General features: G+C 46.5%; 1 protein-coding gene across 6 annotated transcripts in view; it reads left to right on the forward strand.

Moving 5' to 3' along the window:
- ABTB3 (ankyrin repeat and BTB domain containing 3) overlaps positions 1-17,117 on the forward strand; it is a 349,042-nt gene that overhangs the window by 264,543 nt on the left and 67,382 nt on the right. For 5 of the 6 annotated variants that reach the window (XM_002752947.5, XM_017976347.4, XM_035257465.3 and 2 more), the window contains exon 4: positions 3,928-4,080. In XM_002752947.5, coding sequence (XP_002752993.2) covers positions 3,928-4,080 — 153 coding nt within the window. Of the gene's footprint in view, positions 1-3,596; positions 3,782-3,927; positions 4,081-17,117 lie in introns of those variants that run through there. The other variant, XM_078337191.1, reaches the window with a different exon arrangement.

Genomic DNA, 17,117 nt, shown 5'->3' on the forward strand with positions numbered 1-17,117 from the left:
AGCTCTCTCTTCACCATTTCAGAGGAAGGCCGTGTCTGTGTATGTTCTCCACCTCCTTCTTGAATCTGGATTCAGTGACCTTCCTGAGCTGACTTGCTGGGTGACCCTGCAGGAAACCCATCAGGGCTTTCTCTTTCCTTCCAAAGCCTCCAGTCCCACCCTGCATACCTTTCCTAACACCACAGTGAAGATGTAGATGGCCACTGTCCTGATTGAATGGACCATCTCCCTCCTCTGTTCATCTCAGGCCACCTGGTCAGGGATTAACAAACCTGGCTTGCTCCAGAATTTCCAGGGGAGCTCATTCAGAATACAGATGCCTATGCCCTACCTATTGGACCCAAACTCTGGGTGTAAAATCATGGCCATTGCCATTTTAACAAGCTCTCCATGTGATTCTGACATTCAATGAAACCTGAGAACCACTTCACTAAACCATGAGCTCCTCAAGCTTCTTTTGGGTTTTAGTCACTGCAAACAACTTCAGAATAAAGGAGACAACCAGTGGAACATCGTTCTCTTAAAAAAAAATTACATATATATATATAAAGAGAATGCAAGATTTTTTCTTCAGCATTCTCCACCCTGTCCTTGACTCAAGGCCCTCAAATTATTTCCCATCTCCAATTCCTCCAAAGAACACATCACAAATAATGCCATTTTTTCCTCACTGCGTAGACAAGATAAGAAGATTTTTAAATGAGTTTCTAGCAAAGAATTCATGAGCTTATAAACTATTAAGGTCAGAGTGACGAAAAGAAAGGAGAGAATAGGTACCTAGAAAATTCTAGGAGAGGCTGGAATCCTGGGGTTCAAGGTGTCTCATTCTGGGGCTTGCCAGCTGTCTTCGTAAAGGTGTTATTTTGAAGGCAGCAGAGCCTCTTGTTGCTATTCTTTGGCATTCAGCAGGCATTGGCTGTGTGCCCTGGGCCTCGCTTGGCATCTCACATGAAAGGCAGCAGCCCAAGGGCAGTTCTGTGATGGAGATGCAGCCCCCCAGGGACTCAGGGTTGTGGACCGTGTTTTGGGGCCACTGAGCAAAGGAATGATGTGGAGAGGTGCCTCTGAAACATAACCCAGAGAGGAGTCCTCTGAGCACTTGGGGCTAGTTTCCAACAGTGATGGAGACGCTGACAAAAATAAGTTCTGTTCACCTGAGACAGTAGAATCCAATTCAATTTCAAGTCAGTGTGTGTTTATTGAATGCCTAATTCAGTTTAGGTGATGGAGAGAGTGAGAGAATGAGGGAGACAGCCTAAGAAGCAGACTGATTCAGGCAGAAAATCCCTGAGAGTCTGCCCTACAGATAGGTCCACAGGTCCAGGAACTCAATTTTATCAGTTTCACCCAGTGAGAAATTGGGAAATCTTAGTATGTGTCATGAGCAAATATTTATTAAGTGCCTACCGTCTGCCAGGCACCGTCCTGGGGCTACGGCTGGAGCAGTGATCCAAGAAGTCCCAGTTCCCTGCCCTGGTGGAGCTTACATTCTAATGGGGCATTTGCAGAGGCAGCGGGTAAGGCCAGAGGAGTCCTCTGGGGTGGGCCCCACAGTGCAAGGGATTCAAATAGGGTGAAGTCAGGAGGAACGTCTAGGGAGAAATGGCATTTTAGCCTGTGGTTTGAAGGTTGAGTGGGATGTGGATTTTTAAAGGGTTCAAAGGCTTACAGACAGGAGGCTGAGCTGCATGCACAGGAATGAGTCCATTGCATGCCAGCAAGAGTTCATTGCCAGCTCCCCTGGGGTAACAGGTGCATGCTGGGTAACAGAGTGCATGCTATAAAGGTGGACAAGAGAATGTCAGTGTCACATGGGGTTTCTGCACACAGACTATGCAGTCAAGTAACTTCGGTCTGACTCCCAGCTCTTGCTAGTCTTGTGATCCAGGCCACAATACTTAACCTGGATCAACACCATTCTCCTGATCAATGAAATGGGCATAATCATAACTAGCACAGAGGTTGGTCCTAGGTATTCAGATGAGACCATGAATGAGATTAACTGAGATGGATGTAAATGGCTGAGCAGCTGAATATTATTAGCACAGGATAAATAGATCTGACTTTAGGAAGCCTGGCACCTGCCACCGAAAACTTTCTGGGAAGCTCATGACATCTGCATTTCTCAAGGGGGCTGGCTGACTTGTAAGCCCATCTGCCTGTCATCCTCTTCTCAATGCCAGGGCAGCCATGCTGGACTGAAGGGCAGCACCAGGGTGGGGGGAGGCGAGAGACATGCCCCAAACATATTTGCACAACCTGGCCTCCTTCAGTTTTGCACCCAGGGAACCCCACGGGCTTCACACTAGTCTGACCCCTGCTGAATGGAAGGAAACCTTTTGGATCTACGTAGTACGTTATTCAAAATGTGGTCCTTGGGCCACCTAAATCAGAATCCCAGGGGCCGCCTATTAAAATTATGTTCTTGGACTCTAACACAATCAGCATCTCTGGATACAGAGCCAGATGGTTCCCAGGCCCTCTCATGATGACTTTAGAGCAGAAGTTCTTTGAATATGTAGTCCTCAGACCAGCAGCATCTGTATAGGAACCGGTTAGGAATGCAGTTCTTGGGTACCTCTCCTGATCTACTGAATCAGAAACTCTGGGAAGGAGACCCAGCAGTTTGTATTTTAATGAGTCCTCCAGATAATTCTGATGCACATTAAATTCACATGGGGAGGTTTTAAAAACTATCTGTACCTGGCTGGGTGTGGGTGGCTCATGCCTGTAATCCCAGCACTTTGGGAGGCTAAGGTGGGCAGATCATGAGGTCAAGAGATCGAGATCATCTTGGTCAACATAGTGAAACTCCATCTCTACTAAAAATACAAAACTTAGCTGGGCGTGGTGATGTGCAACTCTAGTCCCAGCTACTTGGGAGGCTGAAACAGAAAAATCGCTTGAACCCGGGAGGCAGAGGTTGCAGTAAGCCAAGATCACACCAGCCTGGCAACAGAGCAAGACTCCATCTAAAAAAAAACAAAAAAACAAAAAAAGCCTATTACCTGTATCCAGCCACGCCCTAATACCAATTAAATCAGAATCCCTGGGACAGGACTCAAGGGTCATTATTTTTTCAATATCTTTTCCAGTAATCCTAATGTACAGACAAATTTTACAGTCACTGGAAGAAATGGGAAGATGGCACAAATGCATGGCACTTAGAAAGTTGTCCTTCAGTCGTAGGCACTGTTGCAGCAGCCTGCTAAGACACCATTAGCAGGCTGGGAACTTGAGGCTCTCAGAGTTTCAGGGGTGTGACCAAAGTCCAAAGAGCCTCGAATTGCGGGTGTGGACTGGGTGGCTGCCCAGCCTGGCTGGGTCTTGAGGAAGGCTGCCTGTTAACCTGGCTCTCTTTAGAGAGCCTTTTCCAGGTGCGAAAGCCTTTTGGCAGCATGTTGCCTGGGCACAGCTGAAGCCTGAGAGTCCCAGAAAGACGACAGGGACCAGGCTGAGGATGGGAAGGGAGCGCTGGAGGACACCTTAGGCTTGGGCCCACAATCAGGGAGCCCCAAATAGAAATAACACGGGGCGCTGATTGGTTTTCCACCGCTCCAGACCCTGCGCTTGGTGCTTCAAGTGACTCATCCTTCAGTTCACATGATCGCCAAGAGGGATAATATCCCTAGATCAGTTACCTCCTAGCCTTTCCTAGTCACATTATCCCCAGATTACAGATGAAGAAACTGAGGCCCAAGGATTCCAGAGAGCCTGCCCCGGGGTCACCGGTGCGGTCCGGATGTCTCCAAAGGCTCTCCCACTACTCTGGAATTCAGAGGCAGGGTCTCCGGAGAAAGCGGGGAGTGGGCTGGGGGGTCGGGAGGCGGAGGGGGATCCGCCCGAGCAGGGGGTGGGGCCGAGCCAGCAGCCCCTGCCTCCAGGGAGGCCCTAACGCGCATCTCTGGCTCCCTCCTCCCACCGCAGGCCCTTCCTCGTGCTGCCGCCGCTGATGGAGTGGATCCGGGTAGCTGTGGCGCACGCCGGCCACCGCCGCAGCTTCTCCATGGACAGCGACGACGTCCGTCAGGCGGCCCGGCTGCTGCTGCCCGGCGTGGACTGCGAGCCGCGCCAGCTCAGGTAGGGCGGGGGCGGGCGGGGGGCGGCGGGGGAGGGAAGGCTCCGGACTCGCAGCCTCCACCCCTCCAATCAGAGCCCCGCTGGGCAGCCTGCGCCCCGTACACCTCGGCAGCGCCGGGGGTGAGGCTCCCTGGTTGAAGTGGCAGACGCGGGCTGAACAATAAGCAGGTCCCTGGAGTTGCGGGGATGAAAGAGAACGCGGCGAGGCCCGTGGAGGACGGTCCGATTCTTAGATTACAGATGCTGGTGTGGCTTCTCTCTGGCTGTTCTCTCTGCGCCTGGCTTCTCCGTCTCTTTTTCTCTCTCCTCTCCCAGTAAAATCCTGTCTTCCTGTAGTTTTATTAACCAACCCTTGCAGAGTGAAATTCTGGCTGGGTCAGAGAGCGCATCTGCGTTCTCACTTGCGTGAGGATGGAGTGGTCTCTGCATTCCTCAGGCCTGTATCCAGGGCTCTCCTCCATCAAGGTGGGAATTACTCAGGGCCCACTCAGGGGCCGCATGCGTGTGTGCTCATTTTGAGCCAAAGCAAGAGACGTAAAATAACTCACTCAGGTGAGTCATAATCTGGCTTTAAATGCAAAAAGCACAGAAACCCAGTGGGGTGCGCGCGCGTGTGTGCGCGTGTGCGTGGAGAGTTTGCAGTATGAAACAGCCCCCTGAAGGCCCAGAGCCCAAGAACGTGAAGAGAGCTGGTCAAAGTCATAATTGTCAGCGTTTAGTGGATGTTTACCACATGCCTAGCACTGTTCTAAGTGCTTTATACAGATTATTTCCCAAACCCTGTGAAGTAGGTCCTGTTATTATGCTCACTTCAAAGGTAAGGAAACTAAGGCACAGATAGGTCAAATACAACGCTCAAAATCACAATGGTAGTAAATAATAAAGTCAGGATGTGAATTCAGGCAGCTCAGAGCCCTGGGCTCATAATTTTAACCACTGAGCTTTCCTGCCTTCAGATTTTTGTCTAGGCTTTTTCTGGCTGTGCCACCATGCCTTGCACTTTGTCACCTACAATAACAGCCCATCTCAGGGAGAGGTGAGGGAGCAGTCACTCACTGAGAACCTACTATGTGCTGATTATCAATTGCAACAAAAGATTTCTCTCCTTTAATCCCTGAAGCAGCGTCATGAGGTTGGCATAATCTTCCCATTTTACAGATTAGGAAGCCATTGGTGGGACAGCTTGTAGGTAGAGGTGCCAAGTAAGAGATTCCTGTGGTCCTATTCTAAATCCAGCCTCTACCACCAGATTATCCTGCCTCCTGTTTTCAGGGATGGGGAGGACATTCTGCCTGCAGGCTCACTCAGCACTCCTGCTCATTGCCCTCCTCTCGACCCTGGAGGCCTTTGCAGCTCCTGTTCCCCTTTTGCAGGAAGCCGGGGGCTGCTGGGTAACAGGGAAAGTCAGAGGTTTTCTTAATGCTAACCGACAAAGTGTTCCTTGTTTGTCATACCTTCAGGAGACCCCACAGCTTAAAAGTTAAGACCCCGGGCTCCAGGGTTCCATTGCCTGGGTCCAGATCCCACCGGTGGAGTTATTAACTGTGCAGCCTTGGGCAAGCTAGTTAACCTCTCTGGACCTTAGTTTTCCCATGAGTCCCGTGGAAATATTAATAGGAGCTCTGCCTAGAGGTTGGCATGAGCACAAAGTGGGGTAATGAACATGCATTATCCATACAAACAATGCCCGAAAGGAGATAAGTGCCTACAAAGTGGTCATTGTTAGCTAAAGTCCCCGAGTCTCTGCTACCACTGAACTAATAAGGAGGCTCCTGCTTAGGTATTGCTCTGTAATTCTGGAAAGGCTTTAATACTTTCTCATGAGAGTATCAAAACAAACATTGGTATCCAGGAAAAGCAGTGCTGCCCCATTTTACAGAGGAGGAAATCAAGGCTTAGGGACATTAGGTAACTGTGCCAACATCACACAGATGGTAAGTGACAGAGTTGGGAGCTAGATATCACACCCAGAGACCCACCGATAGAACCATGTGTCATTTTTCTGCTCCCTCACCCTAGACCTAGACAGACCCTCTCGGAAGACACTGATAATCCTCTTCGGATAGCTCTGTCCCTCTTTGCAACTGTGTAGATTGAGCATGAGCCTCAGGGGCCATTGTCCATCTCTGCACCCTTCCTCCAGCACAGAGCTGATTCTGCATGGTCTAGCGACCAAGTAGGTGTCATTCTGGCAGTCACAACAAGGATTTCAGCTTCAGTATGGATGTGAGTGTGATGTGCATGCAGGCAGGAATGCTCAGAGGAGCAGAGAAGTCGATTCCTCTGAGTCCCTGGGCTCTTTTTAGTCATTTATCTCTTCATTCTTAACTCATTTGTCTCCTGAATGATGTTTTGTATACAGAAAATATACTAACTGATTGTTCAAGCTAAATTTTCATCCAATTTGGAAATCATCTTCAAAGAGAAAACTAAAATATTCAGTTAGCTTACCTAAATAATAAGTGTAGGATTTACAACTTCTATTAGCTACAAAAAATTCAGGAAAGGAAAGGATAAACCATTTCTTTTAAGAAGAATACTTATTTTTCAGACTAATCAACATATAGATACATCTACACGTGTATTTTCTAATCTCATTTAATGTGACATGAAGTAGGAATTGCTGTCTCCATTTTGCAGATAACAGGATCAAAGTTTTGGTCACTCAAGATGCCCAACAGATAGATACCAGGGACCTACCCTGTTCTTTACACTCACAGTCCTTGTGGCGTGTACATAGCTGTCCCCAACAACCGTGCAAGACAGCCTTCATTATCCCATTTTACGGATAAGAAGGCTGAGGCCCGTTCAGGGTATGGGACTTGTCCAAGGTCACACAGCTGCTGTGAGGCAAAGCATGGAGGTCTAGAATGGAGGACTTGGCAAATAAGGTAAAAATATAGTCTCCTTGCCTCTCTCCTCTCCCAGACATTCATTTAAGAAGTTGCCAGGTGGGCTCCTAGTTCTGAGTCAGTCAGAAACTGAGCTCCTTCCCTCTAAATAAACAGCCCTAGAAAGGGGAAGGCAGTTTGGTGTTCTAACAAATGCAGGAACCTGGGACGTAGTGTTGGTGGCTGGAGTGTCAGTGACTATTAGCACATATAATTACCTACCAGCTGGTCGAGATTTCCTGGTGGGAGGCAGCCTGGATACCAGCCGGGACAGAGAGACCAGAGTCAAGGATTCCCGGGTCTGATGCTGGCACTGCCATTGATTTTCAGAGTGACCTTGATCAAAAGCTGCCAGAGCTCAGCTTTTGTCTTTATGCAGCTATGGGAAAGTCTTACCATGTTGATCAGGTTTATTCAAACAGGAATTCCATTCCATGAGGCTGTGTTTTTAAGCTTACAGTGGTGACCCATTTATTCTTCCTTAATTAAAGTATCAGATAATTCAAACCTGGTGAATTCTCCCTTTTTTTTTTTCTTTTTCTTGTTCTTTGGAAGGTGAGGGAGGGGAAGGGCGGTGGTAGGGAAGAAATTAACCCTGTTAATACATTTGACAGGGTTTCTTATGTTTTCTTAATTACTGGTTTTGAAACACTTTGGAAATATACAGAGTAAATACTGTTGTTTTCCTTGTATAAGAGGCCATTTTTCTGCTCTGGATTGAAAGCTGTGTTAAAATAAAGGTAGTCAGGGGTGTTCTTAAGCCTTCTCTTAGCTGATAAATGGTACCTATCAACAGGATTTGGGGGCTGTTTGAACCATGAGTTTATTCCAGAAAATGCTTACTCTTTTTGCAAGTGTTTCTGAAATGTAAACCAGATTTTGAGCTGTTTCAGAATAGAAAAGTTTACGGGTGGTAAGGTGCAAAGAATATTAGAATGGGCCTCAGGAGGCCTGAGTCATTACATTGTTGCCTTCACTCTCTTATATTTATTGAGGACCTACTAAGTGCCAGTCCCCACACAGATGTTCTCATCTGGGTCTGCTGCTTTCTAGCAGGTGACCTTGGGCAAGTCTCCTCCCCATCTCACCGGACTTGGTTCATCCTCTGTAAAGATGGTAGTAACAGCTGCCTTATGGGCTGGGGAAACTTGGTGGGGGTCAAGGATGAATTTAACGAATTATACCAATCTCTGACCTGCTACTTTCAATCCTTCCCAGGTCCCTGGGCACCTTTTGAGGCTCACAGGTTTTGTTATTTGTCTGGTGTGGGCCAAACTGGATCCTCAGGTGAGCTGGGCCTCAATAGCACCTTTCCTATACAGCCCTATAATGACAGCTGGGAGTTCAGGTTCATTTTCCAAAGATGAATGGGGTGCTGAGGCCTGCCCGGCCCATTCAGGACAACCTCTGTAGCCCTTTGAGAAGAAGGTCGTCCAGATAACGGGAATTCCAACCCTTAGTGTCAGAAGTTACCATCCATTCCATCCTCAGATCTGTGTGGTACCTGATCTTATTCTGGGCTCAGAAGACATGGAGTTCCTAGGACTTAAATGTCACCGGGGTGATTCAGATGGTGAACAATAGCAAACAAATGAGCAAGATGATTTCACACAGCACGAGTACCGCAAAGAAAACAAAACAGGGTGTGGGAGAGAGGAAGTGAGGAGGGAAGGCACGCCCATCAGGTGTTCAGAGAGCTCCTCAGAACCTTACAGGGGTAGGGACAGCGTCATGCTCCTGCTTTAAAGGAAGCAGGAGCTTCCTTTCCTTGGTATCTTATGGGGCAAGGGGCTTATGGCTATCCATAAGCCATCTAGAGCTACATCTGCACCAGCCATTTTCCCCAGTCATGTCCACACGTTGACCCTGAATTCAGACTTCGGGCCTCCCCAATCTTTCCCTCCACAGGTCACCTGCAGAGGCTGAGCACCTGGGCCTAGCATGTGGCTCCATGAGGCCTTAGAAATCTCCCCAGCCTCTCATAGAGTCAGAAACTGCTCTCCTCTCTCTTTGAATGCCCTTGTCTTTCGCTGGCCCGGGACAAATTCTGCAGCTCCCTACAGACTCTCTGGCTAGGCTGCCAACCCCTTCTTCACCTCTAGCAGACATCACACTCCACACTACGGCCCCGTGCTGACCCATTTGGAGCCGCTGCCTCCCCCGAACTGATGTCAATGCATTAGCGCCTCCCAGAAAATAGAGAAACTGCCCTCTCCCTGATCCCTGGGGAGCTGCTTTGGGGTTCAACTGTCCTCAATTAACAGAGTCAGGAACGGGCCGCGGAGCCTGCTCAAGGAGCCAGGCTAGTGCCTTGTACTCAGCGAACATGTATGGAGCACCTGCTGTCTGCTGGCCTGCTCTGTGCTTAGCTGGGTGGGAGGTGGGCAGAGAGGTCCACAAGTAATTACAGAAGAATGTGGGGGCTGCTCTAGAGAGGTCAGTAGAGATCTAGGTTTGAGGGAACAAGAAATGACCTCCCTGCAGAGGTACCATTTGATTGAAATTCTGAAGAATAAACAAATGTATTAGGTGGAGAAGGCGAAAACAGTTAAGAAGGGAAAAAAGCATTAGAGAAATAAGTCCACACAGAGGGGACCACAGATGCAAAGGCATCAAGGTGGGAAACTGTTGGAGGAAACACAAGGAATTCACACAGAGAGAGCAGAAGGCCCAACAAGCAGGGAGCACCCATTGTGGGCTGGGCCCTGCATTAGGCATTGGATACAGAGCTGAAAACAGGGTGAAACTCACCATGGGAGGTTTTTTATGCCATGCGAAAGAACTTTGACAGTATCCTGCAGCAGGTAGGGGCTATCACAGATTTGTAAACAAGGAAATGAAAACAGATCTATATTTTAGAAAGAGGGGCTGCTGGCATTGTGGACAGTGGGCTGAGGTAGGCAGGGGCAGGAGAGCGGGGGTAGAGGGTATGGGGGTGGAGAGGAAGTGAGGAGGGGCACATGATCCACATGTGACGCTGTCAGCTTGAGGAAGGCAGGAGCAGTGAGGATGGAGAAACGGGAGGATGCAAGAGCAACAGAGAAGGCAGAAGCAGCAGGACTTGGTGATGAATGTCAGGAAGAGGGAGTGATAAACTGTCCTAGTGGCGCTGGTGGTGGGGCAGCAGGAATGGGGAGTGAGTGTTTAATGGGTACAGAGTTTCAGATGGAGATGGATGGATGATGGGGATGGCTGAACAACAATGTGAACGTACTTAATGCACAGATCTGCACACTTAAAGATGGTTACAGTGATACATTCGATGTTATGTCTATTTTATCACAATAAAAAAGATGGTCCTGGGGTGTTCTCAAATTAAAAAAAAAATCCATACCTAGCAGGGTATACGGTGTCAGCATTGGCCTTGTGTGAAATACACACATGTGTACTGTGGTACATGGTTAGGCTGTCTTTGGAAGGGTGGATAAGAAACAGATAACCAGAGTGGTCTCCAAATAGGGGAATTGGGAAGCTGGAGCGTCAGTTTCCTAGGGCTGCAGTTAGAAAGTACCACACACTGTTTGGCTTAAAACGACAGACATCTATTGTCTCATCTTTCTAGAGGCTAAAAACACAAAACTAAGGGGCTGCCGGGCCATACTCCTTCAAAAGCCTCCCTCTAAAGTCAAGGATCCTTCCTTGACTTTTCCAGCCTCTGGTGGCCGCAGGCATTCCTTGGCTTATGGCAGCATCACTCCAATCTCTGCCTCTGTCTTCACACGTCCCTCTCCCCTCTGTGCCTGTGTCCAAATTTCCATCTTGTTATAAGGAAAGCAGTCATATTAGATTAAACCCCACCTTAGTAGCCTCATCTTAATTTTATTATATCTGCAAAGACCCTATTTCCAAATGAGGTCATGCCAACATGGAAAAGAAGTCAGGACTTAATGCATCTTTTTCGGGACACATGTCAACCCGTAACACTGGGAGGCAGTGGTTGGAGGGAAACGGACTTGGCCATTGGGTTTTGTGGCATGTGCCTGTGTTGTTGAGGCCCCTCACCAAATGTTTACATTAAAAATTGACTCTGAAGTTTCTAGCATGGGAGTCTGTATAGCTAGGGATGGATTTAATAAATGCAGCACAGGACAATGTAGGAGAAGTACTAATGGGTTCCATTTGTGTGTGTGTGGTTCATTTGTTTATTTTCTTGCTTGCATGAGACAGTCTTGCTCTGTCACTCAGGCTGGAGTGCAGTGGCATGATCTTGGCTCACTACAACCTCCACCTCCCAGTTCAAGTGATTCTCCTGCCTCAGCCTCCTAGTAGCTGAGATTACAGGCACGTGCCACCATGCCCAGCTAACTTTTGTATTTTTAGTGGAGACAGTTTCACCATTTGGCTAGGCTGGTATAGAACTCCTGACCTCAGGTGATCCATGCACCATGGCCTCTCAAAGGGCTGGGATTACAGCCATGAGCCACTGCACTCCGTCCTTTTTCAAATGTTGATTGTTCATCCAAGTGAGAGACTCCTTATCAGGCTTCTTTATTGGAGCAAGGTTACCAGGGAATTAAGTCCACACTCCAGCATCTGCTCAGAAAAGAAGCAGAGCACTGTGGTTAGAACTACAGGATTTGCAGCATGACTGCCTGGATTCGAATCCTGGCTGCACCACTTACTCTCTGTGTGACCTTAGGCAAGTTACTTACCTCTCTGGGCCTCAATTTCTGTGTCTGTAAAATGAAGACTATAATTATATCTACCTCATAAGGTTGTGAGGAGAGTTAGATGAAATAATATATACAAACCATTTAGCACAATACTTGTGTCATAGTAAATTCATATGAAATAGTAGCTTATTTTCTCCCCTCTGGACCAGGAAGGTCAGTTCTTTCTGGTTGCCAAAAACAATAGCCTTGTTGCTTTCTGAAAAGAAGGGGAAATAAATACCTTGGAGAGATGTGACAATATACCATTTGGGATATGGTTGGTAGCCCTCACTGAGGTCTGGTGTGTCTTGGACCTTCGGCCGCTGCTGGAAGAAAATCAGCTGGGGCTGTCTGGCGTGGGAGCCACTGTCCCCACCTGTGACTCTAGTGTTCCTCTGTATGACTCAGGTTTTCTGCTGCCTCTGAAATATGAGATTTAGAAAGCCATCACTGGCTGGAGTACTAAACCATAATCAAAGCAGTTGAACATCCATCATTTGCATCCAGCATTTGCAACCAGAGAGGGAATCACTTAATGGTAAAGGTAGCAGAAGGGAAGGAGGACCTGTGCAGATGGGAAGCGTGGCCCTTGATTGGCTGGGCCTTGTCCCATGTGAGCAGAGGCTAGGAGAGATACAAGGGGACATGGACTATTACAGAAGAAAGGGTCACAGCCTGGATTTGTAATCCAGACAGATGGCCTCCTCCTCTCTTTAGGACTGGGACAGAAACAAGTTGCCTTGATCATGGGGACTGGCACATAGTTGGGGCTCAAAAAATAATTGTTGAATGAATGAAGGATGCAGAGAGCTGTTAAGAAGTATGTTGGTGATGCTATAAGTGAACAGACTGACACTTTTTGTGGACTAATTTTTTTTTAGAAGTCTCACTCTATCGCCCAGACTGGAGTTCAGTGGCACAATCTCAGCTCACTGCAACCTCTGCCTCTGGTTTCAAGTGATTCTCCTGCCTCAGCCTCCTCAGTAGGTGGAACTACAGGCGCCCACCACCACACCTGGCTAATTTTTGTATTTTTTATAGTAGAGATAGGGTTTTGCCATATTGGCCAGGAACTCCTGACCTCAAGTGATCCACCTTCCTCAGCCTCCCAAAGTGCTAGGATTATAGGCATGAGCTACTGTGCCCAACCTCTTGGACTAATTTAGATGCAAAAAGGCTTCTGCATAAACACATTAGTAGGAAGGTGAGAACTTAGGTATAGAACTCAGAAGAGAGATCTCAACTAAAGAGAACACATGGACACAGGGAGGGGAGCACTACACACTGGGGTCTATTGGGGGGAATAGGAGAGGGACAGTGGGGGGGATTTGGGGAGGGATAGCATGGGGAGAAATGCCAAATGTGGGTGAAGGGGAGGAAGGCAGCAAATCACACTGCCATGTGTGTACCTATGCATCTATCTTGCATGTTCTGCACATGTACCCCCAAACCTAAAATGCAATTAAAAAAAGAAGTGTTTGGGGGCATTCTGGCAAATGCTCTTGAAGTCATAGTATGAAGGAGGTTGCTGCTGGAAGCAGGTGATGAAGAGCAGTCAGTATGAGACAAGAAAAAGTGGTCCAGAGTCATAGAAGAGCCCAGGGAAAATGAAGTAGCAGGGACCAGGGAAACTAAGATGGAAGGAGGTCACCAGAATCCAAGGTTGCAACACCCGCAGAGAAAGGAGGCCACTGGGCTGGCAGTGAGGAAGTCATTAGTGCCCTTTACAGCAGCCGTTCCAACAGGCTGGTGTGGGTGGAAACCAGACTGCAGGCAGCCAAGAGTTTGCCAACACATGGAATTTGTTCTGAGCTTCCAAAGTGTTAAAAGCAAAACAGAAACACATTTGGTACTTATAGCAACACAGGGAACTACATCTTAAATGGCATTTGGGGCTGACTTCCAAAGTAAGCCTTCAGATTCAGGCTGGCAGTCTTGAGGGTATGTAGTTTGCCATGTGGGATTTGGCTTTCTGGCAAACAGGGATTTATTGATTATATATTGATTTATTTTGGATACACTCTTAAGTCTATTAAATTTCTAACCAAGGTACTTATTTCCTCAGGCCAGCAAACCTCCAGAACTCTATTTTAAAATATTAATTACATGAGGACATTATCTTTCCCTAGACATTAGGCCAGCACTAAAAATCATGAGCTTAGTACAAAGTGCTTAGCCCAAAGTCAGGACAAATGTATTTTGGGTAACAAAGAAAGAACCAGTCCCATACTTCTAAAAGCATGAAAACATTCCATTTTCCCAAAGTAGATGGTCATCAGTTCACTAAATTACCCTACAAAAGGTTAAGAACCACCAGATTGAATAATCTCCAAAGTCCTTTCTAGCTCTGAAAATTATTCAGTTTTGTGATCGGATGTTAGATATGCAAAATGACATGGTAATAGTCTGTTCTCACATTGCTATAAAGAACTACTAATACCTGAGACTGTGTAATTTATAAAGAAAAGAGGTTTAATTGACTCGCTGTTCCATAGGCTATACAGGAAGCATAGCTGGGAAGCCTCAGGAAACTTACAATCATGGCGGAAGGGGAAGTAGGAAGGTCTTACATGGCTGAAGCAGGAGGAAAAGGGCAAAGGGGGAGGTGCTCCACGTGTTTAAACAATCGGATCTCATGAGAACTCACTCACTATCATGAGAACAGCAAGGGGAAAGTCTACTCCCATGATCCAGCCACCTCTCACCAGGCCCCTCCTCCAACACAGGGGATTACAATTCAACGTGAGATTTGGGCAGAGACAGAAAGCCAGACCATATCAGGCAGGGACACTGTTCCCTGTGGGGGAAACTGAGGCAGGTCATGGGCAAAGAAAATAAGAATAACTGCAGTCCACGCCCTCTCATATCTCCACAAGATGGCAGGAACAATCAAGAGCCTGCATGGACCAGACACAGTTCTGGGCATTCTCATGCCCACCTCCATTCATTTTCCTTCAGCCCTACAAGGGGCTTCCTTTTCTTTTTCATACCTGAGGAACTTGGAATTCCAGGAGGTCAAGAAACCTGCCCACAGTTATGTGGAGAATGTGACCCATCTGGAATTCGAGTCAGGTCTGTCTTACTCCAAAGCCAACATTCTCTCTACTAGAAAAGCAGCCCTAATAAAGAATACATGGGAAATGTGAAAGTCATTTTTGCACCAGGCCTTTGGGTTCATCTTGAAAGGCTCAGCCTCCAGCCTCAGTTCCTCTTAGGAAGTCAGATGCACTACATCCATCTAACATCATCAGCATTTCCAATGCCAGAGCTCCCTGTGAAGACTTAGCATTGAAATATTCTATCAAACAGCCAAGATATATATGAAAAGGCCCCAACCTCTCTAGTAATCCTGGAAATGCAATTCAAGGTCACACTCAGGTATGCATTTCATACCAGTCAGATTAGCACACACAAAAAATTAAAATCTGACAATGCCACATTCAAGCAAAGATGTAGAATAGTGAGAACTCTTCGACACCAGTGGAGGAGACTCTGGATCTTATTCAAAGTAAACTTGAAAAGACATCATTCTACTCTAGGTCTATATCCTAGAGAAAGGCTCCCATATAGAAATAAGGAGACATGTACATGGATATTCATAAATGCATTTTGTAGTAGCAAAAGAGAGGAACAAACAAGCTGCCTAGAGAGAATGGATAATAAATTGTGTTGTGTTCATTTGATGGAAAACCAAGTAACAGTGAAAATAAATGAACTAGATCAACCTGTTATTACATGGCCAACTCTCAAATATGTTGCAAAAAAAAGCGAGTTGAAGAAGGATTTATGCAGTATGCTAACATTTCTATAAAGTTCACCAACATGTAAAACATCCTGTATATTTTTAGGAATTTACATATGTAGTAAAACAATGAAGCCTGCATAGGATTGACATGTCAAATTCAGGAGAGAGGGTATGCAGAAAGGTAGACAAGATGATGGAGTCAAGAGGCGGGTGCAGGGGCCTTTGTGCTTGTAGAACTTTATTATTTCAATCGTGTTCGATGGTCAGCATGCAGGTGGTCATTATATTATATGTGTGCTGAAAATAATTCATTAAGTTATCTACGTAGCCAGTATTTGCAATAATGCATTGAGAAAGCAAGTTCTGGCGTATGAATATGCATTATAAGGAAGGGTTAAGCGATTCAAAAAATCTGGGGAAATAACTAGCTTAAAATTAAATAAGCTTTAAAGAAATACTCAGTGTTTTTTAACATCCTATGTTGCTTGTAACCCTCAAAAAGAAGGTTATTCTGTTTAAATATTTTATTACCATAGAGCAGCGGTGAGCAAACCATAGCTGCTTGCTCCCTATTTTTATAAATAAAGCTGTATGAGAAGACAGTCCCTCCCACTTGTTTAGTATTCTGTGGCTGCCTTCCCACTACAGTGGCAGAGTCGAGTAGTTATGACAGAGAACATGTGGTCCTTAAGGCCTAACATACTATCTGGCCCTTTGCAGAAAAAAACTGTGGATCCATCATAGAGCATCTTGAGGGACTGGTGCTACTAGGTGTGCATCTGGGGATTGGAACACTAGAAATTTGTCCTAACACTTCAGGAATTTTGTTTGTTTATTGATGAAAACTGTTATGAAGAAGGCCACCAGTTCTTTCTAGAATTCCTTGGAGGGTGGATGGTGTGTGTGCTTTCATTTTGAATCTCCAGCATCGAGCCCACCAGCTAGCATATTCTTAGCATTTCACTGAAGTACTTCGCTGAATTGATCTAAACTTGGAAACCATTTGTGGAATGGAGTAATTAGGATATTGATTCATTAGATATAACGGACATTCAAAATACCTCTGGCTTGGATAAGATAGGAGTTTTAAATTCTTCCTCATGTAACAGTCCAGACATAAGCAGTCCTGGGCAATTCCATGAGGTTGGGGACCCAGCCACCTTCCCTCTTGTTGCTCTGTCATCCCTTGGGTGATACCTTCCTCTGCATGACCCCACCCAGCAGGACTACATCTGTCTAGTGAGAAGAGAGAAAATAGAAGGGCAGGGTGTGCCCAGGGATTGCACACGTCACTTCTCCTCACTTCCTATTGGCCAGCACTTGGTTATATGCCCATACGCAGCTGCAAGAGACTCTGGGAAATGTAGTCTTTATTTGAGCAGCCATGTGTCCAGCTAAAAATTCTAGACCTGCAACAACACATAAAAAAGGTAAGGTCTGAAAGACAGCAGCCAGTCTCTGCCAAAGGAGATGCATTAAGGGCTTGCATCCTTAATCAGAGGTGACTCCTTCTCTGGAGGTAGGCGTCATTTTTGACTCTTTGAACATAAGCCATGATGCTGAAGCAAGATAATGCTGCCTCGTCATTTTCTACTCACAATCACATGACAGCACATTCAGACATGAGCACCATAGTTTCATTATCCTCAGTGTTTGCAGCCCTTTCTTTTGAGATAAATATTTTGAAACATATTCAGACAGACCCAGAATTTTTATCTTTTGGTATCTCTCCCAAGTCAGAAAGAATTG

This window comes from Callithrix jacchus, chromosome 9, assembly GCF_049354715.1.
Source record: "Callithrix jacchus isolate 240 chromosome 9, calJac240_pri, whole genome shotgun sequence".
Classification (NCBI taxonomy): Eukaryota; Metazoa; Chordata; class Mammalia; order Primates; family Cebidae; genus Callithrix; species Callithrix jacchus.